Source organism: Salmo trutta, chromosome 10, assembly GCF_901001165.1.
Source record: "Salmo trutta chromosome 10, fSalTru1.1, whole genome shotgun sequence".
NCBI lineage: Eukaryota > Metazoa > Chordata > Actinopteri > Salmoniformes > Salmonidae > Salmo > Salmo trutta.
The window spans coordinates 29,714,967-29,741,894 of NC_042966.1; the positions used below are offsets into that span (position 1 = coordinate 29,714,967).

Below are 26,928 nucleotides of genomic sequence, written 5' to 3' on the forward strand. Positions count from 1 at the left end.
GGCCAATTGTGCACCACCTTATGGGACTCCCAATCACGGCCAGATGTGATGCAGCCTGGATTCGAACCAGGGACTGCAGTGCCTTAGACTGCTGCGCCACGCGGGAGCCCAATGATCTCAACAGAGAAAAATGTCATCCTGTGTGCTACCTATAGTCCCCCACTAGAATCCCCATACTTTAATGAAGACAGCTTCTCCATCCTAGAGGAGGACATCAATCCTTTCCAGGGACATCTACTAGTCTGTGGTGACCTAAATGCCAGAACTGGACAAAAACCTGACACCCTTAACACACAGGGGGACAAACACATACCTGGAGGTGACAGCATTCCCTCCCACATATGCCCCTCCCCCTTAGACACAACTACGACAAGATAACCAGCAAAAACAGGTTACAACTCTTGCAGCTATGTTGCACGCTGGGTAAGTGCATAGTCAATGGTAGGCTTCGAGGGGACTCCTACGGTAGGTACACCTATAGTTCATCTCTTGGCAGTAGTATTGTAGACTACGTTATCACCGACCTCAACCCAGAGTCTCTCAGAGCGTTTACAGTCAGCCCACTGACACTCTTATCAGATCACAGCAAAATCACAGTCTACTTGAACGGAGTAAGAATCAAGCATGAGGCATCAAAACCGAACAAACTGCATACTATTAAGACATTGTATAGATGGAAGGAGGGTAGTGTATTAACCTATCAACAAACAATTGGCCAACAACATAACTTAGAAGTAGAAAGCCTGAACAATATATTTGACCTTTCAGCTGACATATCAAATGTAAGTTCTGGCAGAAAACCTAAGACAACTAACAATGAGAAACGGTTTGATGAAAAATGTAAAAACCTAAGAAAGAAATTGATTAAACCTATCCAACCAAAAACACAGAGAACCAGAAAACCTTAGTTTACGCCTTCACTATGGTGAAACATAAAAACAATACGGAAATACACAAAGAAAAAAGAAGGAACAGAATGACAGAAAACAGCTCATTGTGATTGAGGAATCCATAGAATCAAATCACTTCTGGGAAAATTGGAACACACTAAACAAACAACAACACAAAGAGCTATCTATCCAAAATAGAGATGTATGGATAAACCACTTCTCCAACCTTTTCGGCCATATAACAAAGAACCAAGGGCAAAAAACATATAGCATTGCATTCAGAAAGTATTCAGACCCCTTGACATTTTCCACATTTTGTTACGTTACAGCCTTATTCTAAAATGGATTGAATCAAATACATTATTCAGCAATCTACACACAATACCCCATAATGACAAAACAAAAATAGTTTTTTTGAAATGTTTGCTAATTTATTAAATGTAAAAAACAGATACCTTATTTACATAAGTATTCAAACCCTTTGCTATGAGATTTGAAATTGAGCTCAGATGCATCTTGTTTCCATTGATCATCCTTGAGATGTTTCTACAACTTGATTGGAGTCCATCTGTGGTAAATTCAATTGATTGGACATGATTTGGAAAGGCACACACCTGTCTATATAAACTCCCACAGTTGACAGTGCATGTCAGAGCAAAAACCAAGCCATGAGGTCAAAGGAATTGTCCGTAGAACTCAGAGACAGGATTGTGTCGAGGCACAGACCTGGGGAAGGGTACCAAAAAATGTCTGCAGCATTGAAGGTCCCCAAAAACATAGTGGCCTCCATCATTCTTAAATGGAATAAGGTAGGAACCACCAAGACTCTTCCTAGAGCTGGCCGCCCGGCCAAACTGAGCAATCATGGGAGAAGGGCCTTGGTCAGGGAGGTGACCACGAACCCGATGGTCACTCTGACAGAGCTCCAGAGTTTCTCTGTGGAGATGGGAGAACATTCCAGAAGGACAACCATCTCTGCAGCACTCCACCAATCAGACCTTTATGGTAGAGTGGCCAGACGGAAGCCACTCCTCAGTAAAACGCACATGACAGCCCGCTTGTAGTTTGCCAAAAGGCACCTAAAGACTCTCAGACCCTGATAAACAAGATTCTCTGCTCTGATGAAACCAAGATTGAACTCTTTGGCCTGAATGCGAAGCGTCATGTCTGGAGGAAACCTGGCACCATCCCTACGGTGAAGCATGGTGGTGTTAGCATCCTGTTGTGAGGAAGTTTTTCAGCGGCAGGTACTGGGAGATTGGTCAGGACCAAAGGAAAGATGAACAGAGCAAAGTACTGAGAGATTCTTGATAAAAATTTGCTCCAGAGCACTCAGGACCTCATTCTGGAGTGAAGGTTGATCTTCCAATAGGACAACGACCCTAAGTACACAGCCAAGACAATGCAGGAGTGGCTTCGGGACAAGTCTCTGAATGTCCTTGAGTGGCCCAGCTTGAGCCCGGACTTGAACCGAATCGAACATCTCTGGAGAGACCTGAAAATAGCTGTGCAGCGACACTCCCCATCCAATCTGACAGCTTGAGAGGATCTGCAGAGAAGAATGGGAGAAACTCCCCAAATACAGGTGTGCCAAGCTTGTAGCGTCATACACAAGAAGACTCGAGGCTGGAATCGCTGTCTAAGGTGCTTCAACCAAGTACTGAGTACTGAATACTTATGTAAATGTGATATTTCAGTTTTGTATTTTGTATGAATTTGTTCAAATTTCTTAAAACCTGTTTTTGCTTTGTCATTATGGGGTATTGTGTGTAGATGGTGAGGGGGAAAAAATGATTTAATCCATTAAAGAATAAGGCGTAACGTAACAAAATGTGGAAAAGGCCAGGGGTCTGAATACTTTCCGAATACACTGTACATGATCATTTACAAAACTTAGAATCAGCTATTAAAGACTACCATAACCCACTGGACTCTCCAATTACATTGGTTGAGCTACAGGATAAAATGCAAACCCTCCAACCCAAAAAGGCCTGTGGTGTTGATGGTATACTAATCAAAATTATAAAAATATAGACCACACATTCAAATGGGTTATTCTTAAACTCTTCAAGATCATCCTCAGCTCTGGCATATTCTCTAATATTTAGAACCAAGGCCGGATCACCCCAATCCACAAAACTGGAGACAAATTTGACCCCAATAATTACCTTGAACTATGCGTCAACACCAATCTCAGAAACAATCCTCTGCAGTATCATCAAATCAAATCAACATTTATTTGTCACGTGCGCCGAATACAACAGGTGTAGACCTGAAATGCTTACTTACAGGTTCTAACCAATAGTGCAAAAAAGGTATTAGCTGAACAATAGGTAAGTAAAGAAATAAAAACAACAGTAAAAAGACAGTGAAAAACAGTAGCGAGGCTATGTACAATAGCAAGACTATAAAAGTAGCGAGGCTACATACAGACACCGGTTAGTCAGGCTGATTGAGGTAGTATGTACATGTAGATATGGTTAAAGTGACTATGCATATATGATGAACAGAGAGTAGCAGTAGCGTAAACAGGGGTTGGCGGGTGGTGGGTGGCAGGAGACAATGCAGATAGCCCGGTTAGCCAATGTGTGGGAGCACTGGTGGTCGGGCCAATTGAGGTAGTATGTACATATGTACATCAACAGTGGGCTCCAACATTTTCTCAGTGAAAACAATGTCCTGAGCAAATGTCAAATTGGCTTCTTACCAAAATACCGTACAATAGACCACATGTACACCCTGCATACCCTTATTAACAAACAAACAAAACAAAAGCAAAGTCTTCTCATGCTTTGTTGATTTCAAAAAGCTTTTTGCTCAATTTGGCAAGAGGGTATGCTATATAAATTGATGGAAAGAGGTGTTGGGGGGGAAAGCATATGACATTATAAAATCAATGTACACAAACAACAAGTGTGCAGTTGAAATGGGCAATAAACACACAGATTTCTTTCCTCAGGGCAGTGGGGTGAGACAGGGATGCAGCTTGAGCCCCACCCTCTTCAACATGTATATCAATGAATTGGCGAAGGCACTAGAATAGTCTGCAGCACCTGCCCTCACCCTACTGGATTCATAAATCAAATGTGTTCTGTTTGCAGATGATCTGGTGGTTCTGTCCCCAACCAAGGATGGCCTACAGCAGCACCTAGGTCTTCTGCACAGATTCTGTCAGACTTGGGCCCTGACAGTGAATCTCAGTAAGACAAAAATAATTGTGTTCCAAAAAAGGTCCAGTAGCCAGGCAACACATACAAATTCTATCTAGACACCGTTGCCCTAAAGCACACACCTACCTCAGCTTATGTCTTCTGATCAGCTTAGTGTCTTCTGATCCCTCCTGTCTCAGCCTCCAGTATTTATGCTGCAGTAGTTTATGTGTCGGGGGGCTAGGGTCAGTCTGTTACATCTGGAGTATTCTCTTGTCTTATCCAGTGTCCTGTGTGAATGTAAATATGCTCTCTCTAATTCTCTCTTTCTTTCTCTCTTTCTCTCGGAGGACCTGAGCCCTAGGACTACCTGGCATGATGACTCCTTGCTGTCCCCAGTCCACCTGGCCATGCTGCTGCTCCAGTTTCAACTGTTCTGCCTGCGGCTACGGAACCCTGACCTGTTCACCGGACGTGCTTGTTGCACCCTCGACAATTACTATGATTATTATTATTTGACCATGCTGGTCATTTACGAACATTTTAACATCTTGACCATGTTCTGTTATAATATCCACCCGGCACAGCCAGAAGAGGACTGGCCACCCCTCATAGCCTGGTTCCTCTCTAGGTTTCTTCCTAGGTTTTTGGCCTTTCTCAGGAGTTTTTCCTAGGGAGTTTTTCCCAGCCACCGTGCTTCTTTCACATGCATTGCTTGCTGTTTGGGGTTTTAGGCTGGGTTTCTGTACAGCACTTTGAGATTTCAGCTGATGTACGAAGGGCTATATAAATAAATTTGATTTGATTTGATTTGATTTATACATCAACACCACAGGTAACTTCCACAAGGCTGTGAACGATCTAAGAGACAAGGCAAGAAGGGCCTTCTATGCCATCAAAAAGGAACATAAAACTCAACATCCCAATTAGGATCTTGCTAAAAGTACTTCAATCAGTTATCAAGCACATTGCCATCTATGGTGGTGAGGTCTGGGGTCCACTCACCAACCAATAATTCACAAAATGGGGCAAACATCCAATTGAAAATATATACTTGGTGTACAATGCAAAACCCCAAACAATCCATGCAGAGCATAATTAGGACAATACCCGCTAGTTATCAAAATCCAGAAAAGACGTGTTAAATTCTACAACCATCTTAAAGGAAGCGATGCCCACACATTCCACCATAATGCCCTCAGCTACAGAGAGATGAACCGAGAGAAGTTTCCTCTCAGCCAGCTGGTTCTGGGGCTCTGTTCACAAACGCAAACAGACCACACAGAGCCTCAGGACAGAAACACATTTGGACCAACCAAATTATGAGAAAGCAAAAACAACTATTTGACAAACTGGAAAAAATCTATCAAATAACAGAGGAAATTGGAATACTGTCTGACCCTAAACAGAGAGTACACAGTGACAGAATACCTGACCACTGTGACTGACCCCAAATTTAAGAAAAATCTTGACTATGTACAGACTGAGTGAGCATAGCCTTGCTATTGAGAGAGGCCGCCATAGGCAGAAGACAGGCTATGTGCCCACTGCCCACAAAATGAGGTGGAAACTTAGCTGCACTTCCTAAACTCCTGCCAAATTTATAACCACAGTAGAGATGTATATTTCCCACAGATCACACAGACCCACAAAGAATTGAAAAGCAAATCAAACATGAATAAACTCCCATATTTGTTAGGCGAAATACCGCAGTGTGCAATCACAGCAGCATGATTTGTGACCTGTTACCATGAGAAAAGGGCAACCAGTGAAGAACTAACAACATTGTAAATACAACCTATATTTATCGATTTATTTATTTTCCCTTTCAAACTTCAACTACTTTCACATTGTTACAACACTGTACATAGCCAATAATATAACATTTAACAGATATTCTTTTAAAACTTTTGTGAGTGTAATGTTTACTAATGTTTCCTTATTTATTTCCCTTTTGTTTACTGTCTGTTCCGTTAGCTTTGTAAAGATATGTTTCCCATGCCAATAAAGCCCTTTGAATTGAATTGATATCTATTTTTGCATTGGATGCATCTCAATCCACTGCATCCGCCGATGTCGCTCATCTGCACCTGCGGTGAAAGTTGACAGAGCTAGAGCAATGTTTGTCAAACCATGAGACATCCCAAAAAATCATCCTTCTCACAAAATCGTCTCTAGCATCTGAACGGTTTGTCTATAAACTATTATGAACCCTCTATGGAAAGTTGAGACTCTCACAAACACCATGGTGTTGCTCAACAAGCATCTAAAGTCGGTACAGCCGATCTGTCAACTTCTGTGTGTAGCGTCGGAACAGTTGGGGCTACACACTAATATATACTGCTCAAAAAAAAAAAGGGAACACTAAAATAACACATCCTAGATCTGAATGAATGAAATAATCTTATGAAATACTTTTTTCTTTACATAGTTGAATGTGCTGACAACAAAATCACACAAAAATAATCAATGGAAATCCAATTTATCAACCCATGGAGGTCTGGATTTGGAGTCACACTCAAAATTAAAGTGGAAAACCACACTACAGGCTGATCCAACTTTGATGTAATGTCCTTAAAACAAGTCAAAATGAGGCTCAGTAGTGTGTGTGGCCTCCACGTGCCTGTATGACCTCCCTACAACGCCTGGGCATGCTCCTGATGAGGTGGCGGAGGGTCTCCTGAGGGATCTCCTCCCAGACCTGGACTAAAGCATCCGCCAACTCCTGGACAGTCTGTGGTGCAACGTGGCGTTGGTGGATGGAGCGAGACATGATGTCCCAGATGTGCTCAATTGGATTCAGGTCTGGGGAACGGGCGGGCCAGTCCATAGCATCAATGCCTTCCTCTTGCAGGAACTGCTGACACACTCCAGCCACATGAGGTCTAGCATTGTCTTGCATTAGGAGGAACCCGGGGCCAACCGCACCAGCATATGGTCTCACAAGGGGTCTGAGGAACTCATCTCGGTACCTAATGGCAGTCAGGCTACCTCTGGCGAGCACATGGAGGGCCACTAGAGTGAAAGCACCGCCAGCATTCAAGTGACCAAAACATCAGCCAGAAAGCATAGGAACTGAGAAGTGGTCTGTGGTCCACCTGCAGAACCACTCCTTTATTGGGGGTGTCTTGCTAATTGCCTATAATTTCCACTTGTCTATTCCATTTGCACAACAGCATGTGAAATTTATTGTCAATCGGTGTTGCTTCCTAAGTGGACAGTTTGATTTCACAGAAGTGTGATTGACTTGGAGTTACATTGTGTTGTTTAAGTGTTCCCTTTATTTTTTTGAGCAGTGTAATACCTCAGTGTAAAGGTGAGACTCTCACGAACAGGACTTAGACTGTAATGGGCGTAGACAGTAACGGGTTATTAACCAGGAAAATACTATCTAGACATGAATAAAACAGGTTTATCTGTGTTACATCACCAAGTTTAGAAGTAAACTTATTGATAAAAGAATGTTTCACTACTAGAGGATGCTACTGTATTATCTAGGTCTAAGACTATAATTATATATCAGCTAAGACTTAAAATCCCCTAAAGTCGATGTCCGTGCCCCAGCGGAAATCTAATTAGCATAATAACCAATCTCAAAACACCGCATGCGGCTACGTAACACTGTTAACCTTTATTTAACGAGGCAAGTCAGTTAAGAACAAATTCTTATTTCCAATGAAGGCCTACACCGGCCAAACCCAGACAACGCTGGGCCAATTGTGCACCGCCCTATGGGACTCCCAATCACGTTCGGTTGTGATACAGCCTGGATTCAAACCAGGCTGTATCTGTAGTGACGCCACTAGCACTGAAATGCAGTGCCTTAGACCGCTGCGCCACTTGAGAGCCGTTAAAACAATTCCATATAGCTTAGTAGAACCCCCCCGGCTTAGACAGGGTTGACTGTTTAGTGCATCTCTCAGATATAGGACAGAAACTTTTTTTGTGGGGACTATAGTTGTCCCATGTATTGAATCTGTTATTCAGTGCATTAGCATGGGCTAATAGCAGTAAAGCCAAAAATAATTCCTCAAATATTTTTTAAATATATTTTTTGATACTTCAAGGGGTGTTAAAATTAGAACCATAACAAAGTACTTACCTCCTAAGTTTAGAAATGAATTATTTTGACCGTTTTAACCACGTTAGCACTCTGTTTTGAAGTAAGAAATAAAATGTGTTTCACATTTTAAAAGGAGAATGACACAAAAAAATACTTTTGGGACAATGGGACCTATAATTATTTGCATTTCACAGTCACTTCTGACCTCCATTACGTTTTACATTTTAGTGATTGCCTCTAAACAGCAGGTGGCGATGTTGATCACCATTTTATTACTAAAGCATGATCCCTAGACTTTCAAGGTTTCATAACCAATGACTGAGTTTACACAGGCAGCCCATTCTGATATTTTTTCCACTAATTGGGCTTTTGACCAAATCACAGATCTTTTCACATCAGATCTTTTTGGGAACGGATCAAATTTGTAAAAAAAAACAAACGGGGCTGCCTGAGTCACACATTTTTGGTTCTTCAAATGTGTAGTTATGGAATGCATCATTCTTTTTCACAACTGCAACAGATGTCAGTGTCATTTTGGATTTGTGATCAGTGCCTCAGACTGATGAAACAGTCCATTTATCCTGATATATTCTTTGATTAGACAGAAGTTTCTTTATAATAGTCCATTCATCAAAGTAAACAATAACTTGAAAAAAACACAAAAATGATAAAACAAGATTTTTTTTATTTTGTAATACCATATATAATGCAATTGCATATCTTTGGCGAAAATAAACTTTATAAACATTTTATTAACAGAGGTTAGCATACAAAAACCAAAAGGTGTGTCTGTCTAACAGACATGGCAGACGACTGACTGATACTGGGTTGGCAGCTTTAGTTAGTTCAACACAAAACGCTTTATCAGAATCAATTAATTGCAACTGCATTTTAGGAAAAAAAATACAAATAAAAAAAATACAAATCGCATAATCAACATCCAATAACTTTTCAAACAATGAAGCAATCCTATGTATGCAGCTTTGAGTCTAACAATGTATCACTGTGTAACGTGAACAATATAGACCCCTGGGGTACCCGACGGTGTGTCTTAGAGCCCCATGTCATGCAGGTAGTCCTAAAGATCCATCTCAAAAACATTCACTTACTAAGAGACTCAGGATAAAGTTCACTTTGAGTCTGATAACATCTTCCTTCTAGCTACAAGCACTACAGCATGAACAAGTTACTGGAAACTGTCCTCAACTATCTAAGTTTAAACATAAGTCCATGGGGGTACCAAGACTAACACCAGGGCAACCCTCGGAAACATATAGATGACTTCTACGGTGGCAGGATCCTAACATGGAGGAGTGCCAACTAATATCTATGGTGCGACTACTTCTGGCAGTCAAAATATTATATAAACTTAAACAATACAAATTCAGATAAAGGCTGTGAAGTTTGATGATTAAAATCAACTTTGCAGAGAAGAAGTTCTCAATAGTTAGGGACTATCCATTAATCTGAAATGTTTACGCCGGCTTTCTCTGTACAACACCACCGTTGGAGAAAAAAGGGTTCAGGATCCATTCGCTCATCAATTTTCCTCTATCCAGTTCAACAACAAAACAAAATCGGTACACTTGGCAGTCGTGGTTAAATTGAAAAATCCCTGGTGGAAAGACAAAATACATTGGCAAAATACTTTCTCAGACACAGATATCTTTATCACTATATCACATAGTGAAAGTGTTGGTCTATGGCAGTAAAATTAAGAAAATAAAACAAAATTCATCAAAATAATTTTCCAGAGGGGAGAGAGGAAGTAACATTTCCACTCGCTTCAAATGACCATTATTTGATAGAAGTTCCATTCAATCGTCCCATTATAAATTAATTATAATAAATACATTGATGATTTAATGGACAACATTAATTTGTTCTTTGTTTATTCACAGACAGTGTATTCTATGTCCATCTTATTTAGGAGAACCGCGGTTTAGTTCTAAGAACAACATTTCCATTCTAAAGAACAAAGCGATTCCTATTCCTGAACAACTAAAAAATAAACTGCATGTCAGACTAAAGTCAGTCCACAAGGTCAGAGTCCTCCTACATTTCCTGTTAGTTGGCTTCTAGAGCACCAATGTTACGGTCAGTCACAAAAACTGTAAGAAGAGGAACATGGTCGCAATGGCACAAATTAATGTTTGGCACTACATGCAATCTAGATTTATGGAAGTGATTTAATTTAACATTATACAACAGAAGTGGAAAGTTAAGTGGGCTCATGACAGAGGGCAGTATACTGTCATACAGTGAACCAACTAAAAGCAATTCTATCATATGGGCATGCTGTGGGCTTTTGGCGTTTTGCTTACTAATGCAGGTTAATGCATGCAAGCGCCGAAAGAAAACCAGTCTGGCCTCATCTCTTCACAAGTTCTGTTGCAACATCCTGTACTTCCCGTCACTGCACTCTACGCAATCAACTGGCAGTAAACACATTACTGTACAGCGGAGCGAAGAGGGTGGTGTGCTTCCTGATTTTGCCCTCCCCCCTCCCTTTGTGTTTTCTTATTGTGGCGCAAGACAAAGCAAAGCCTCTTTCTGTCAACACAGTCTGAACTTTGCCACAGCCAACAACAGGCAGTAGTACTTTATTGTCAATCTAACCTCACTACAACATTATTATAATTCAATCCTTGTCTTAACTTCCCTTTGGCCTGAATACTAAACATCAGTAGGTGTGACTAATATTACATGATTGAAAAGTGAGCAGCACATCTGCCAGTGAGTGCTCTCATGCAAGCGCATCGCCTTGGGATCACGGTGGATACAACCGTAGCTGTGTTTCAGCCAGATACACCTTGCATAGGATAGGACAAGAATCCCAAATACAGGGGCCTGTATCAAATGTGTCATTCCTCAGTTTACACACTAAACACATAATGAATGTATAACAGAATAAGAGGGGCCACAGAGGAAAAGCCATGAAGAGGAGTGGGTTCTGATGGTATGACGATGTAATGACGTTTTCCTCACAGTGTAGGAAACCAGAGTGGACTCTTCCTGACCGAGCCAATCGAGCACAGTCGGTCATCTTTGTTTTATTCCTATTCTTAACACGGCAGTAGCAGAGTTCCAACATTTCCTTTGTTGCTTTCCCCACCATGCTATTAAATCCTGACATGGAACCAGTCCAGTGTTCTGCTCTGGGATCAGATTGTTCTGATCACACTCTAAACAGCCAGTGCCATGAATCATCTCACTACTTCAATACATTCCCTATAACGTATTGTTTTTAGACACGTGTTGTCATCAACCCAAGAAAAATACCAACGTTGAACAAATGAAATAATATAAAGAGCAGTTTAAGGTTACGGATCAATTATTGCATCTCTCTTTGTATGTTATTTCCAGACCGGGTCGCCTACCAAAAAACAGTGGCATGTTTTTATTCGATTTTTGCACGGAGCAGGGAGAAACTGACGAGAAGATGAGAGGTTAGTTGTTTGTTACAGACATGCACTCATTCTCTTATAAATAGGTTCACTTGGAAGAGGATACAGGTTGAGGAGGAAGCATGCAATGCTTTGAGTTTTAAAAACTTTAAGCTTTTTCTGGTCTTGTCTTTCTTTTATCCAGAAGAAAATCCTTTGAACTGCGAGGATCTGTGGCGAAGCCATCAGAAACAGGCAGTCAGTTTTGGATAGATAGGTTTTGTGATGGTTCTTCACAGTAGTACCCAAGCACCCCACTTAACCCCACCCACCTGACACGCCCGAGTTACAAAAGTCTCAATATGGCTTTATTCTCCTGTGTGTGAATGATACTATTGCCATTTGTTGTGTTGGGATAGGGAGGGATTTCCCATCCCTTCATGTGTCAAACCAAAAAACTGGCTCAAAAATCAGCAATCAGAAAAGCAGGTGGCGGCACAACCTGGACCTATCAGTAGGACACACAATCAGATCAGGGTTACAGGGGCGGGAGTCTGAGGGCGAGGCAGTACGACCACCTCATTTCCTGTTCAGTTTTTTGCTCTTGGCACTGCGTTTGTTGAGCTCCATGGAGGTACGGATCCCAGCCAGGTGGAGCAGAGACCCGGCCGCCTCCTTCAGCTCCTCATCCAGCTCCGGCTTGGCTGTCACCTCCCTACGTGCCCTCTTACCCGCCGGGCACTTCACTGAGGAGGAAGAGGGGGAGGGGCGACGAGGAGCAGGCCGGGAGTGACCGCCCCTCTCGTCCCGGTCCCCGAGGTCGGAGTCCTCCTCGTCGCTATGGAAACCCTCGCTGCCGGCGCGGCGTGGGCGGGGCCTGGCGTGGCCTGGGCCTCCTTCATCCAGGGAGGAGAGGGAGGAGGAGGAGGAGCGGGAGGAGCAGCGCTGCAGGGCCATGCTACTGTAGTTGTGGTCCTGCTTAGGATCGCTGCTCACCAGGACCAAGTCTGGCCGGGACAGGTCCAGGGGACTGTCTGGATCACCTGGGAGAGGGAGGGAAAGAAGAGAGAGATGAGGAAGTAAAGAGAGGGAGAGAGATTGAGGAAGAAACCATCTTCACACTAAAGAAACCGTGTTTCTGAATGCAACAGGGCAGTAGGAGTAGCTTATGTGATCAAGAGAGTCAAGTGTTTTTAATCCAATAAGCGGCGGGCTAGGGAGTGTCCGTGTGCCCAGCAGGCTAGGGAGTGTCCGTGTTTCCAGCAGGCTAGGGAGTGTCCGTGTGTTCAGCAGATAACAGCAATTAAGATTCATAACAACAGCAGAGGCAGAAGTGTCTTGTGGAATGAACACTATTAAAACACATGGGGGGGGGGCATGAAATACAACACCACTTATTCACAGGAAGATCATTCTATATGCAACCTTGTCTGGCTTGGAACGGGAATATGCACGACTTCAACTGTGCTGTTGAGTATACATAGTAAGCAACAGAGAGACACAAGAAGATGTTTTACAAGGGGTGGATAGATGCTGGGTGAGTGATGCTGGGCAAGTGATGCTGGGCGAGTGATGTAAAAGTAATAAAAGAGGAAAGCATGAAACACGTGGGTGACCGAGAGAGAAAGTGAGAGACAAAGAGAAAGGGGGGAGACAGAGAGAAGCAGAAGAGGCATGGTGTGAGGTGGCGTCTCTTACATGGGTTGGCGTGGTGATGACCAGGGGCAGAGTTTAAGAGCATCATGGCAGTGGCAGCATCTATGTCAGACTCTGGAAGAGGAGAGAACATGCATGGTGGTCAGTGGAATAGCCTGAGCGTGCGTGTGGCCGGCTGGCGAAGGAGGCTGTAGAGGGGTAAAGGAAGAGAGGACTCCTAGCTCTCTCCATACCACACTTCAGGGGCTCTAAATTATTTATAATCAACTAGAGTGGAGACTGAGTGCTCTGCTCTACACTCTATCAGCATCACCAGGGCCTCTGTAGTCAAGGTTACCAAACAAGAGGGCAGGGGAGAGAGAGCGTTAAAGTGAGAGACACTGAGACAGAGAGACAGAGAGACAGAGAAGTGGAGGATACAGATTAGAAGAATGTACCTTGAGGCATCTATGATTAGAAATCAAATAATGACTAAAATGACAGTTGAAGATGAGAGGATGGTGATGCTGAATGTTATTCCGATGAGAGGATGGTGATGCTGAATGTTATTCCGATGAGAGGATGGTGATGCTGAATGTTATTCCGATGAGAGGATGGTGATGCTGAATGTTATTCCGATGAGAGGATGGTGATGCTGAATGTTATTCCGATGAGAGGATGGTGATGCTGAATGTTATTCCGATGAGAGGATGGTGATGCTGAATGTTATTCCGATGAGAGGATGGTGATGCTGAATGTTATTCCGATGAGAGGATGGTGATGCTGAATGTTATTCCGATGAGAGGATGGTGATGCTGAATGTTATTCCGATGAGAGGATGGTGATGCTGAATGTTATTCCGATGAGAGGATGGTGATGCTGAATGTTATTCCGATGAGAGGATGGTGATGCTGAATGTTATTCCGATGAGAGGATGGTGATGCTGAATGTTATTCCGATGAGAGGATGGTGATGCTGAATGTTATTCCGATGAGAGGATGGTGATGCTGAATGTTATTCCGATGAGAGGATGGTGATGCTGAATGTTATTCCGATGAGAGGATGGTGATGCTGAATGTTATTCCGGCCAATGTTGCATGACAAAAATGTGTAGAGGCAACAACCATGTGCACTGGATCCAATCTAATACCAATCATATTCTAGATCCGGTATGGGCAACTGGCGGCGTGTCCTCTTTTGAAGGCCCTCAAATCAATCCCACCCTCCCCATTTTTTTTGTGTAGAATTGCAAAATGAGTTATAAAATTGCTAAATCTTTTCTCAGCCCAATGGCAAAATGTGTAGAATTGCAGCAAACGTGCTTTAAAAGCGGCAACATTTTCTTTACACCTCTTGGCAAAATGTGTAGCCTTTTACGAAATGTACAAAAAAAGTCAGGAATCACCTTTGAGGGAGCAGCCCTGCAGGAAGTGGTGTCTGGGTGGTGAGGAGGCACTGGGTGGGGAGGCAGGCGGTGTGCAGAAGGTATGTGCTGCAGGGAAGTGCTGCTTCTTCAGGGCCTGGATCAGGTTGGGTCTGTACTCTGGGTCCACACACCACAGAGAACCCTTACCATTCACCTGAAAAAAACATCACAAAGTACAGTAAGACTGACCTGAGAGGTGTTCATTGGGGCACATTGTAGCAAAATGTTTCACAACGGAGCATTTCATATTGGATAAATTCATATAGCATCTCATCATGACTAGGCTTACTAGATTTTCCATGGCAAACACCTAGAACTTTTTTGCCTGCATGGCAGACTCATGGTAGTCTCCCTGTAGTCTGACTAGTGCTGGGCGATATGGCCAAAACAATATATCATGATATTCTCATTTTTGACGGTATGGCGGTATCTGACAGTATTTTATGTTTCTGAATAATAAAAAGTTCTAAATATGTTTTATGAGTATTGCATGACCCTAGGATATCAACAAATTAATTCTAAGTGGTTTTAACAGGTTTTCTCCATTCAGATTGTTTTATACTTCGCTAAACTAGGACAACATTTTAATTTGTTTAGCACTGTATCAAAATATTGTTATAGCCGATATTGTAAATATCCATACCGGTATGTTGATCCATACCGTTACAACTTAAAATACAATAAAATCACCCAGCCCTAAGTGGCTTTACTCACTGTAGTCTTACAGGATTTTAGTGGCTTTAGCTGCCATAATGACTCATAATGCAGTCACCTGAGCATGTGATAAACAATCCAGACCCTGCTGGGTGAACTGCATGATGGGAGGAAAACAGTCGATAAACAATCCACACCGTCCTTAAATGATTTATTACAGGGTTGACTGAGTTGAGCTTTTTATAGTGCTGTCCATGTGACTTGCCTTTGTAGAACCTCTCAATACAGTAGCCAAAGACATGTGAAGGCATTGTCATATCCTGTATGCAAGTTCATGAACTACCACTGAGACAACACGTCTCCATGGTGTTTTCACAAGAAAAACATAAATGTTTACGTGTGTGTGTGTGTGTGTGTGTGTGTGTGTGTGTGTGTGTAAATGGTTCTCTCATTATGTATCTCTGGGGTTCTGTCCAGGAGGAGGAGGAAGGAGAGGGAGGAGAGATATAACCTTGACTCAGATTACCAGCCGGCTCGCAGGCAGGAAGGAGGAAATGTCACCATGGCAACGCAAACCACCAGGCAGCGTGTGTCATCTGAAACCAGTGCTGCGCACTCTGAGCTCAGCAGACGGGTGGGCCCACACTGAGCCCAGAGAGGCTGTCTACATTGTGATGCACTGGGCAACAGTCCTGCTGCCGCTAAGCTCATTTCTACTTCTAACTGGTCTTCAGCCCCTCCTAGCAAACTAGTTGCTAGCTAGCCACTGAGCCCATTGTAACAGTATAGTTAGATTCTCTTTTTTCCCCCGAGCTGAGCTTGAACCAGTGTCCAACAACTATAGAAACAATGTCTCTTTCCTATATATGCTCTACTTTCTCCCTCACTTTGTCCTTTCGTTTCTCTTCTCTACCCACAGACACTTGTCTCTCTCCCTCTCTCCCTCTGTGTTTGTGCAGGTCAAGTCTTCAGTCCTGGGCTTGTCCTCTGCCTGGCGCTACAGTTGCAGTGTGTGTGTGTGTGTGTGTGTGTGTGTGTCCACTGCCTGGTCGTGGCTCTACAGTTGCAGTGTGTGTGTGTGTGTGTGTGTGTCCACTGCCTGGTCATGGCTCTACAGTTGCAGTGTGTGTGTGTGTGTGTGTGTGTGTGTGTGTGTGTGTGTGTGTGTGTGTGTAATGCCTGGTCATGGCTCTACAGTTGCAGTGTGTGTGTGTAATGCCTGGTTATGGCTCTACAGTTGCTGTGTGTGTGTGTGTGTGTGTGTGTGTGTGTGTGTGTGTGTGTGTGTGAGATGCCTGGTCATGGCTCTACAGTTGCAGTGTGTGTGTGTGTGTGTGTGTGTGTGTGTGTGTGTGTGTGTGTGTGTAATGCCTGGTCATGGCTCTACAGTTGCAGTGTGTGTGTGTAATGCCTGGTTATGGCTCTACAGTTGCAGTGTGTGTGTGTGTGTGTGTGTGTGTGTGTGTGTGTGTGTGTGTGTGTGTGTGTGTGTGATGCCTGGTCATGGCTCTACAGTTGCAGTGTGTGTGTGTGTGTGTGTGTGTGTGTGTGTGTGTGTGTGTAATGCCTGGTCATGGCTCTACAGTTGCAGTGTGTGTTGGGAGATAGCGCCCCATCTTACTGCTGTTTGCATTTCCTCTGAAGGAGAGAGAGGAGGGTCTATGACCTTGACTGGTATACACCGGCTCTCCCAGCCTTATCACAGTGAGGGGAGGCACACGGGGGGCCGCACACGGGGGGCCGCTCTACACAGGCCCTGACACACACAAGTCAGTGGGCCTCAGGGTGGGTTAAAACCCTGGCTCTGCCCATCAGCCATACAGAGCTGCAAATCCTATACAGGCACAGGTACACAGAGTGGAGGTGTACAGTTAACACTGTTAGTCAAACGCTTTGAGCACATTGTCAATGTCACACTACTGCCACTACAGAATATCAGTGAAGAGCTCTAATGATTTTTCATGGCACCTTTACACAACAAATCATCTCAATGGGGAAGGATACTTTGAGCTAATTCCAACCCCATTAGAAGACCACTTCAACCCCACAGTGATGTCATCATATCAATCTCACCCTGCAGAGTCCGCATGACAACTTTCAAATGCTCAAATAATGTGTTTGTGTGACCCTTGTGAGAATCAAACACAGGCACTGCCAGCTCCTTGCAAGGTAAACAAACATGCATGCATGTATGTGTGTGTGTGTGTGCATGACCTTATAGTTCCCTCACCTTTCCCAGGCTCCTCTCCACCTTGCGGAAGCACTTGTTGAGTGACAGGTTGTGTCTGACGCTGTTCTTCCAGCCGGTGGGGGCCGAGGAGAAGTAGGGGAAGTGCTGTAGGATCCAACCATAGATGTCCTTCACCGGCAGCCTCTTACTGGGGCTCTGCTCTATGGCCATGTAGATCAACAGAGAGAATGAGAAGGGAGGCTTGGACTTCAACGAGTCCCTCTGCGACGAGGAGTAAGAGGATGAAGACGATGGGTTCTGAGGGGCCCCGGGGTCACCCTCGATGTCAAAGAGGGGGCTGGCGCCGGGTTGGGCCCCCCCAGCCACACCGGGCCCCCCCAGGGTAAAGTTCTGGAGCAGGTTCTCATGGAGCCAGTTGAGGTTTGTGAGCTCCTCATCCTCGGAGCCACCGGATCCCCGGTCCAGGCTGGTGGCCAATGGGCTGGCTGCGCCACACTCCGCCTCCGGGAGAGTCCCCGCCCCCCCGCATACGCCCCTAAGCCCCGCCCTCTCCTCCTGCATCCCCGGCGTTTCAGCTTTCTTATCCGGCGACATCCCGATGATTGGACCCATTAAACCAGGTAGGTCTGGAGAGAGGAGAGAAACGATTAGAAAACAACTGCAGGATAGGACACACTAGTGGAGGGGCTACAGTACGCAGACACAGAGACAGTGGCTACACAGAGACAGTGGCTACACAGAGACAGTGGCTACACAGAGACAGTGGCTACACAGGCTAGAACCAGTGGCTTTAAGTGGCTACATAAATACGGTGGTGGAAACATAGAACTTTCCTTCACACAGTAGTTATGCTGGGGAATGAGGAGGGAGCTGCTTTCCCAACACCACTGGAAACGTGAAATAAATTGATGTGACACATTGAAATGATGTGCTCTTCCAAGCACTCAACGTGTTTGTCTAAGGTTGGCCTGAGGGCAAGCATGGGCAGGGTACACCCCCATCTGTCTGTCCTGCATGTCTCTGTCCCGCTCCTCTCCCACCAAATGGAGAGGCTATCCCCTCTCCTCCTTTCTGCCCCCTCTCCCACGCAGGCTGATGGTGGAGAGGCTATCCCCTCTCCTCCTTTCTGACCCCTCTCCCACGCAGGCTGATGGTGGAGAGGCTATCCCCTCTCCTCCTTTCTGACCCCTCTCCCACGCAGGCTGATGGTAGAGAGGCTATCCCCTCTCCTCCTTTCTGACCCCTCTCCCACACAGGCTGATGTTGGAGGCTATCCCCTCTCCTCCTTTCTGCCCCTCTCCCACACAGGCTGATGGTAGAGAGGCTATCCCCTCTCCTCCTTTCTGCCCCCTCTCCCACACAGGCTGATGGTAGAGAGGCTATCCCCTCTCCTCCTTTCTGCCCCCTCTCCCACACAGGCTGATGGTGGAGAGGCTATCCCCTCTCCTCCTTTCTGCCCCCTCTCCCACACAGGCTGATGGTAGTGAGGCTATGCCCTCTCCTTTCTGCCCCCTCTCCCACACAGGCTGATGGTGGAGGCTATCCCCTCTCCTTTCTGCCCCCTCTCCCACGCAGGCTGATGGTAGAGAGGCTATCCCCTCTCCTCCTTTCTGACCCCTCTCCCACGCAGGCTGATGTTGGAGATGCTATCCTCCCCTCCTCTCTGCCTCTCCAGCTGAGAGCCTTTGAGGAGGACCTCTAAAGTGTGGGAGACGACTCCAGTCTCTCCAGACTGCTCTCCTCTCCGCCCACCTCATCTCAGACCAGACCACCTGCTTGTTAGACGCCAATGAGCATGAAACCATCTGCAAAATCCTGTCCCGGCTAAAGGAGGGAGAGAGAGAGAGGAGGGCATCCTTCCTTCTTACACTGCCTTGAGTGGACAGCTCTCAAATAAAGAGCCACCTGCACTGCAATCATCTAGGAGTCAAGACCATTACTTATCTTAACTCACCTGATACCAGAGGGATTCAACTGACATACTGCCTGTCCTCCTTCCGCTATTCTAAAGCACTGAGGAATTCAGCAAAGTCAATATGAATATTGGTGATTAGCCCGGATAGAAATCATCTGGTCTCCCAAAAAACAGACAAGTGAAGCTAGGCTACATAATGTTCAGTAGGCCTGTCCTGAAAGACCCTCTCCCTCCCTCCCTCCCTCCCTCCCTAGGAAATAGTCTCACGTACTTTGGGCAGTCCTCCTCTGGAATGTTTGCACACATTCAGTAGCTACTTCTACTTCATAAAACCAGCGAAGAAATATAGGCTATATAGTCCAATTATGTCAATGCAGCTGCAGTAAATATTAACACAGATCTGCTAGTGTGTAGAGCACTGCATGATGGTCAATGAGGCCAACCAAGAGTACAGCAGGCAGCCAGCAAGAGACATCACCCCTCTCCTCCCCCTCCCCCTCTCATCCTCTCCCTGCTCACAACAAGCTTTAATCTATGTCCCCAGTGTCACCATGACAACCCTGCTGCTGTCACTTCAATTAAGAGCAGAAATCCTCCCAACAAGAGAAAGAGAGTAAATGGGAAAATAAGTTCTCCATCTCGGCTGGGCCGTGTCTGTTGACTGTAGCCAACAACCAAATCAGCATTCAGCTTGTGGGAACCGTACAGTGTTGTAGGGCACCAAACGTCCCAGTATAGGCAGGTTGTGGCTTGGGTTGTGGTTTGGGCTGTGCTGAGGTGATGCTGCTTGGGCTTGAGGTGGGGCTGAGGCTGGGAATGGGGTGGGTTGTGACTAGACTGGTGCTGGGCTCAGTGGTCTGGGTCATGTCTGGCCTGAGGCGGATGCTTGGGGTGGAGGTTGAGGGACACTGAGAAACAGAGGGGTGGAGGGACACTGAGAAACAGAGGGGTGGAGGGACACTGAGAAACAGAGGGGTGGAGGGACACTGAGAAACAGAGGGGTGGAGGGACACTGAGAAACAGAGGGGTGGAGGGACACTGAGAAACAGAGGGGTGGAGGGACACTGAGAAACAGAGGGGTGGAGGGCGGCTGGGGCCCATCCTTTCACTGTTGTGGTTAAAGAGGAATTGGGTCAAGCTCTGCTCTGGACTGAGAGAAAGCAGGAGAAAGAGGGGGAGACGGAAGAGGGAGGGCATAGAGTGAAAGAAGAGAGAGGGAGCAGCCTCGGAGCGTAGCGATGGAGGGATGATAGGAGCAGAAAAGAGGTCAGGGATGTGATGTGCACCAGAAACCCCCTGCCACTCATCTCACCTCTAGGTCTGGGGTTGGGTAGTCATTGTCAGGGTGTAGAGTAACCCACTCCTAGGAGAAGAAGGGCCTAAGGCCACTGCCATGTTCAAAAAGTACACACAACACCTGAAGGAGTGGCGAGGATCTACGAGAACAGATAGTAGAGAATGGCAGAGAGTGCAGAGGGGAAGAAGGAGAGAGATAGAGTGCATATAGCCTAACATTAAGAGGGTCCTTTTACAACGATAGAGGCAGAGAGAGAGAGCGTAGGAGAAAAGAGAGAGGGAAGGAGAAAAGAGAGCGAGCGAAGGAGAAAAGAGAGAGAGCGAAGGAGAAAAGAGAGAGAGCGAAGGAGAAAAGAGAGAGAGCGAAGGAGAAAAGAGAGGGCGAAGGAGAAAAGAGAGCGAGGGAAGGAGAAAAGAGAGCGAGGGAAGGAGAAAAGAGAGCGAGGGAAGGAGAAAAGAGAGAGAGGGAAGGAGAAAAGAGAGCGAGGGAAGGAGAAAAGAGAGCGAGGGAAGGAGAAAAGAGAGCGAGCGAAGGAGAAAAGAGAGCGAGCGAAGGAGAAAAGAGAGAGCGAAGGAGAAAAGAGAGAGAGGGAAGGAGAAAAGAGAGCGAGGGAAGGAGAAAAGAGAGCGAGGGAAGGAGAAAAGAGAGCGAGGGAAGGAGAAAAGAGAGCGAGGGAAGGAGAAAAGAGAGAGGGAAGGAGAAAAGAGAGAGAGGGAAGGAGAAAAGAGAGAGCGAAGGAGAAAAGAGAGAGAGGGAAGGAGAAAAGAGAGAGAGGGAAGGAGAAAAGAGAGCAAGCGAGGAGTAGAAGAGAGAGAGGGAAGGAGAAAAGAGAGGAAAACAAGCAGCAAAGAGCCATAGAAACAGTAAATAAATAAATAAGTCAGATCTCCAGTAGCAGGCTAGCTGAGGATGAAGATGAATCATAACTCAGAGTAAAGTAGAGCAATCAGACATGTCAGACAGCGAGAGAACTGCCCGTTTGTGTTAAAGAGAATAAGCTCCACGTACAGAACCACAACACAAATACATCCCCCGTATTTCCACATGGGAGGCTGGGTGCAACCCCTGCTCTGTCTGGTCTGAATGAGAGAAGGAATATAGAAAACCAGACAGACAGGTCTGTAGCCTCTGGAGTGGTGCCACACCTCTTAAAGTAATGCTCCAAAGCTTTTGTAACATTTTAGTCAGTAGTTTTGAAAGTAGTGCTCACGAGCCAAAACAGGTTTCTGAAAATTAGGTCCCCAATTTCTTCTCTACAAATACGGACAATATGTTACAAATGTATAAGTGCTTAAGATACCGGACTGCATCTTTAATACAACAAACATACCTGTAGTAACAGGCAGCACTTTAGACTAGAGGACAAACTGCTCTAGCCTGTGTTCTAGCCTGTGTTCTAGCCTGTGTTCTAGCCTGTGTTCTAGCCTGTGTTCTAGCCTGTGTTCTAGCCTGTGTTCTAGCCTGTGTTCTAGCCTGTGTTCTAGCCTGTGTTCTAGCCTGTGTTCTGCTGATATGTATTGTATAGGGCTTGTAGGAACCAATCACAATCACAGTTGTCTGCATTTATGCCACTTGTTATATTCGTCTACAACTATCCTATCATTTTGATCCAAGCTCAATAACCACTGTGGAGGTGCATGTTTGTCTGGTTTCTAAGTGCGTATGAGACATTGGCATCAAATAATAATGATAATTATTAGACGGGTGCTTATATTTGTCCTATTTCACACACGTACATTTTTTATTTATTTAACCTTTATTTAACTAGGCAAGGCAGTTAAGAGCAAATTCTTATTTTCAATGACAGCCTAGGAACAGTGGGTTAACTGCCTTGTTCAGGGGCAGAACGACAGATTTTTACCTTGTCAGCTCGGGGATCGATCTTGCAACCTTTTCGATTACATAGGGCTGGGCGATATGGCCAAACTATCATATCACGGTATTAACATTGAGACAGTATTTGATGTTTTTGAATAATAAGTAGTGAGGGATCCTAGGGTGGCATCACGTACATTCTAAGTGATTTCAAATGGGTCTTTCTCCATTCTGAATGTTTTACACTATTAAATTCAACCCAAAATACATTTTCTGTATTTCCATCAATGTCTGCATTTCCTGCACTCATTTCAGGTCATTTCCACACTGCCACATAGGGCTGCACGATATGGACAAACAACCTATCTAGGCTTTATTTTTTACCAAATGTTTCAATTGCGATTGACTTGTGATTTAGAGCAAAACACTTTGGTGAACTGTTGGAATCATGGAAATAGAATGATTATTCTAATTCTATAGTTATATAATATATAAACATGTGTGAATTGGAAATATGTTTTTTTTGCACATCCCAACTCCCCTTTAGACACCTTCAGAGAGCGGGGTCACGGCCAGGGTCAGGCATGATCAATGGCGACCCTGGAGCAATTACGGTTAAGACCTCAAGGACATACAGATACTTCACCTTGTCGGCTCGGGGATTCGAACTAGCGACGTTTCGGTTAATGGTCCAACTCCTAACCGCTATTAAGTGTAGCAAAGAAAGCTTTGTGTGAAGGCTAGTTTGTGTTCAAACAGGTATGGCAGAGAGGTAATGTTTGGTGTAGAAACAGTGTGGGTGTGTCCTAGTGCAGGCAACCAGGTAGCTTCCCTTCCTTCATTCCCTCTCTGACCAACAAACTTATTGCACTTCTTACAGTACACTTATAGCTGGCATAAACGGTGCATTCGGAAAGTATTCAGACCCCTTGACTTTTCCACATTTTATTATGTTACAGCCTTACTCTAAAATGGATTAAATATTTGTTTTGCATCAATCTACACACAATACCCCATAATAACAAAGCGAAAACAGTTTTTTTTAATCATTTCTTTGCCAAAAAAATAAGACTGAAAATTGAGCCCAGGTGCATCCAGTTTCCACTGATCATCCTTGAGATGTTTCTACAACTTGATTGGAGACCACCTGTGGTAAATTCAATTTATTTTAAATTATTTGGAAAGGCACACACACACCTGTCTATATAAGGTCCCACAGTTGACAGGAAATGTCCTTCGAGCCCCAAGACAGGATTGTGTCGAGGCACAGATCTGAGAAAGGGTACCAAAACATTTCCGCAGCATTGAAGGTTCCCAGTAACACAGTGGCCTCCATCATTTTTAAAATGGAAGAAATTTGGAACCACCAATACCCTTCCTAGAGCTTGCCCCCCAGGCAAAACTGAGCATTCATGGGAGAAGGGCCTTGGTCAGGGAGGTGACCAAGAACCCGATGGTCACTCTGACAGAGCTCTAGAGTTCCTCTGTGGAGATGGAAGAACCTTCCAGAAGAACAACCATCTCTGCAGCACTCCACCAATCAGGCCTTTATGGTAGAGTGGCCAGAGAAGCCCCTCCTCAGTAAAACACACATGGACAGCCTGCTTGGAGTTTGCCAAAAGGAAACTAAAAGACTATCAGACCATGAGAAACAAGATTATCTGGTCTTATGAAACCAAGATTGTACTCTTTGGCACAATCCCTACGGTGAAGCATGGTGGTGGCAGCATCATGCTGTGGGGATATTTTCAGCTGCAGGGACTGGGAGACTAGTCAATATCGAGGGAAAGATGAACAGAGCAAAGTACAGAGAGATCTTTGATGAAAATGGGGCAAAGGTTCACCTTCCAACAGGACAATGACCCTAAGCACACAGCCAAGACAACGCAGGAGTGGCTTCGTGACAAGTGTCTGAATTTCCTTGAGTGGCCCAGCCAGAGCCCGGATTTGAACCCGATCGAACATCTCTGGAGAGACCTGAAAATAGCTGTGCAGCGACACTCCCCATCCAACCTGACAGAGCTTGAGAGGATCTGCAGACAAGAATGGGAGAAACTCCCCAAATACAGGTGTGCTCTATGGGGTATTGTGTGAAGAAATAATAACAATTTAATCAATTTTAGAATAAGTCTGTAATGTAACAAAATGTCAAGGGGTCTGAATACTTTCTGAATGCACTGTATCTGCCGCTACTATTTAACCATTAAAACCATGCTCTGCTCTGTTTTATGATGTGTAGGTCTGGGGCAACAAACATGCTAGTCGAGGTTAATCACCAACCGACATCCACAAAGACTCTCCTTCCCTCAACACCCCCCCGCCGCCACCTCTCTGCAGCCCCACCACCGGCCCACCTCTCTGCAGCCCCACCACCGGCCCAGCATCCTTTACATCACACACTCCTCCACCAGCCACGCACATTTAAATATCAACAGTGTGTGTGTGTGTTAAAGTGTGAGTGTGTAAAAAATGCAGAAGAGCATCCATCTGAGGAGCACACAGGAAGTGCTTTTAGACGATTAGCACGTTACCGCTGCGCTGGATAGTGAATTATCATCGCTGTTATGATTATCGTCATTATCCTTGCTCTTATCAAAAAGGCATCAAAGCGAGAGGCGGCAAGGCGAGCGAGGGATGTGCTAGCTGGTTAATGGGCCACTTGTGTTTGTGAGTGGAGGGGTGGAGGAGTGGAGAGAGAGCTAATGAGAGAGATTAGCCTGTTGACTGTTAGCCCAATGCTAAGCAAATCGCTACCGGAGCAGCACCGGTCCGGGTGGTGGCCCATCGGCTCATCTGCAAGTTAAAACAACCCGCCTCTCCGTCGGGCCAGCCCCTGCCCTTCATTAAAATTCATGACATGATTGAGGTAACAGACAGACAAAAGACGACAGGTGCCGAAGCACATTAGGCTATTTTCCCTTGCAAACTGCTCTCTTTTATCCTTCTAATGCACTGATTTGAAGACACAAAACAACATATGGAGGCATTAGGTTAGTGGTGACTTAATCAATGACGACTCTTTGGGCAGTTCTCTGTAGATGTGTACAGAAGGATTGCAATAGTGACAGATTAAAAGATCAGGGTTAAGTTCATTAGGTCAGGCACACAGTAGCAAAATGTTTGAAACTTTTCCCAAAGGAAAAAAACTAAAAACAAACGGTTCTTATTGGACAAGTCCATGTCGTCTGTCACTGTTTCAGTGCAACTTCAATGCCTTATTAAAACAGAGCAGGTCATGAAGAAGAGACAGAGACCACGTACCAGATGCCTATGTCCTGATCTGCAGTGTGGTTGCCGTGGCAGCAGGGCCTAGCAGTAAAGGGAAGTGATTGTATTCTAGGTGGTGGTGGCAGAGCGAGGCATGAGAAGAGAGGCTGATGTGGAGGGATCAATACACGCTTCACTTAAAGTGCTGAGGCCAGCAGTCTAGCCCCATTCTCCTCAAACCTCCATCACAAAGAGGTGGCTAGGCTGCAGTGACTGACAGAGAGAGAGAGATCAGCCCAGATGTCATTCTTTGAGAGTGCAGTAAAAGCATGAGACCCTACCTTCTGAACAACAATTTTCAATGCAACCACACCACAATTCAAATATTGCATTGATGTCTAAACATGCCATTATGAAGTTAGAGGTGGATAAAGGCACACCCTCCCTCCTGCACAGAAACCACTGATCAAACCTGTAACACCTCTGTGATAGATACACAAAAGGTGTCACGATGCTTACGCATATATAATGACTACGGGCGGTTCGAGTTCAACTGATACTTGTTACAGAGGGTTACTTTACAACCTGGTCTGTCTGATATTGGAACAAGGAGTGAGATATATGTTTCAACAAGTTTGCGTCTTTGTTGGTCAAACTGGTTTATATGTGTTTTTATTAAGTCTGTCTGTCTGTCTGTCTGCCTGCCCGCCCGCCTGCCCGCCTGCCCGCCTGTCCGTCTGTCCGTCTGTCCGTCTGTAGTAAACACAGGTATCTCCACTGATGAGAAAGGACAGAAAGACACTGACCTAATGAGGTCATCCTTATTTCAGAGGCCTCTGATAAACCTTTCAATGAGGTTTTAAACTCCTCTGACACTGACAAATGCATGTGGGTCTAATCTGTGCTAGAGGTCAAAGCAAACGAGGGTTGAGTTGACAAAAAGACGTTAGATTCGGCTTCGCGTTCTCCTCATATAAAAGGAGCAGTTGTTTTTGCTCTGGCGGCGTTTGGTAACCCCCACAGTATTCTAAACAGAGAACTGAGCAAGGGGAATCCCTTCAGGCCTGGTGAGGAAGTTCATTTACAGAGACACCAACTCAGACAGACACCTCTATGGGACTGTGTGCTTGACCAGTGGAAGGAGTGGAGTTCCCTACTTGAGGGAGACTAGCTCTCTCACAGAAGGGTTATCTGGCTGTGTGTGTGGCTGCATGCGTCAGCTGAATGTACTCATCGCCACAACATGCACTGTCAGACAAAACAATGGCCACATAGCAGGCATATGGGGAAATCCAAAACC

The 26,928-nt window shown here is 45.1% G+C and overlaps 1 protein-coding gene across 3 annotated transcripts in view; it reads right to left on the reverse strand.

The window, feature by feature from the left end:
- Positions 1 to 8,767: 8,767 nt before the first annotated feature.
- foxn2a (forkhead box N2a) overlaps positions 8,768 to 26,928 on the reverse strand; it is a 37,649-nt gene continuing 19,488 nt past the window's right edge. For all 3 annotated transcript variants that reach the window (XM_029765266.1, XM_029765265.1, XM_029765267.1), the window contains exons 2-5: positions 17,434 to 18,020; positions 14,529 to 14,703; positions 13,187 to 13,258; positions 8,768 to 12,531 (exon numbers count right to left, since the gene is read on the reverse strand). In XM_029765266.1, the coding sequence (XP_029621126.1) occupies positions 12,068 to 12,531; positions 13,187 to 13,258; positions 14,529 to 14,703; positions 17,434 to 18,006 (1,284 nt within the window). In that variant the 5' untranslated portion in view covers positions 18,007 to 18,020 and the 3' untranslated portion in view covers positions 8,768 to 12,067. The remainder of the gene's footprint in view (positions 12,532 to 13,186; positions 13,259 to 14,528; positions 14,704 to 17,433; positions 18,021 to 26,928) is intronic.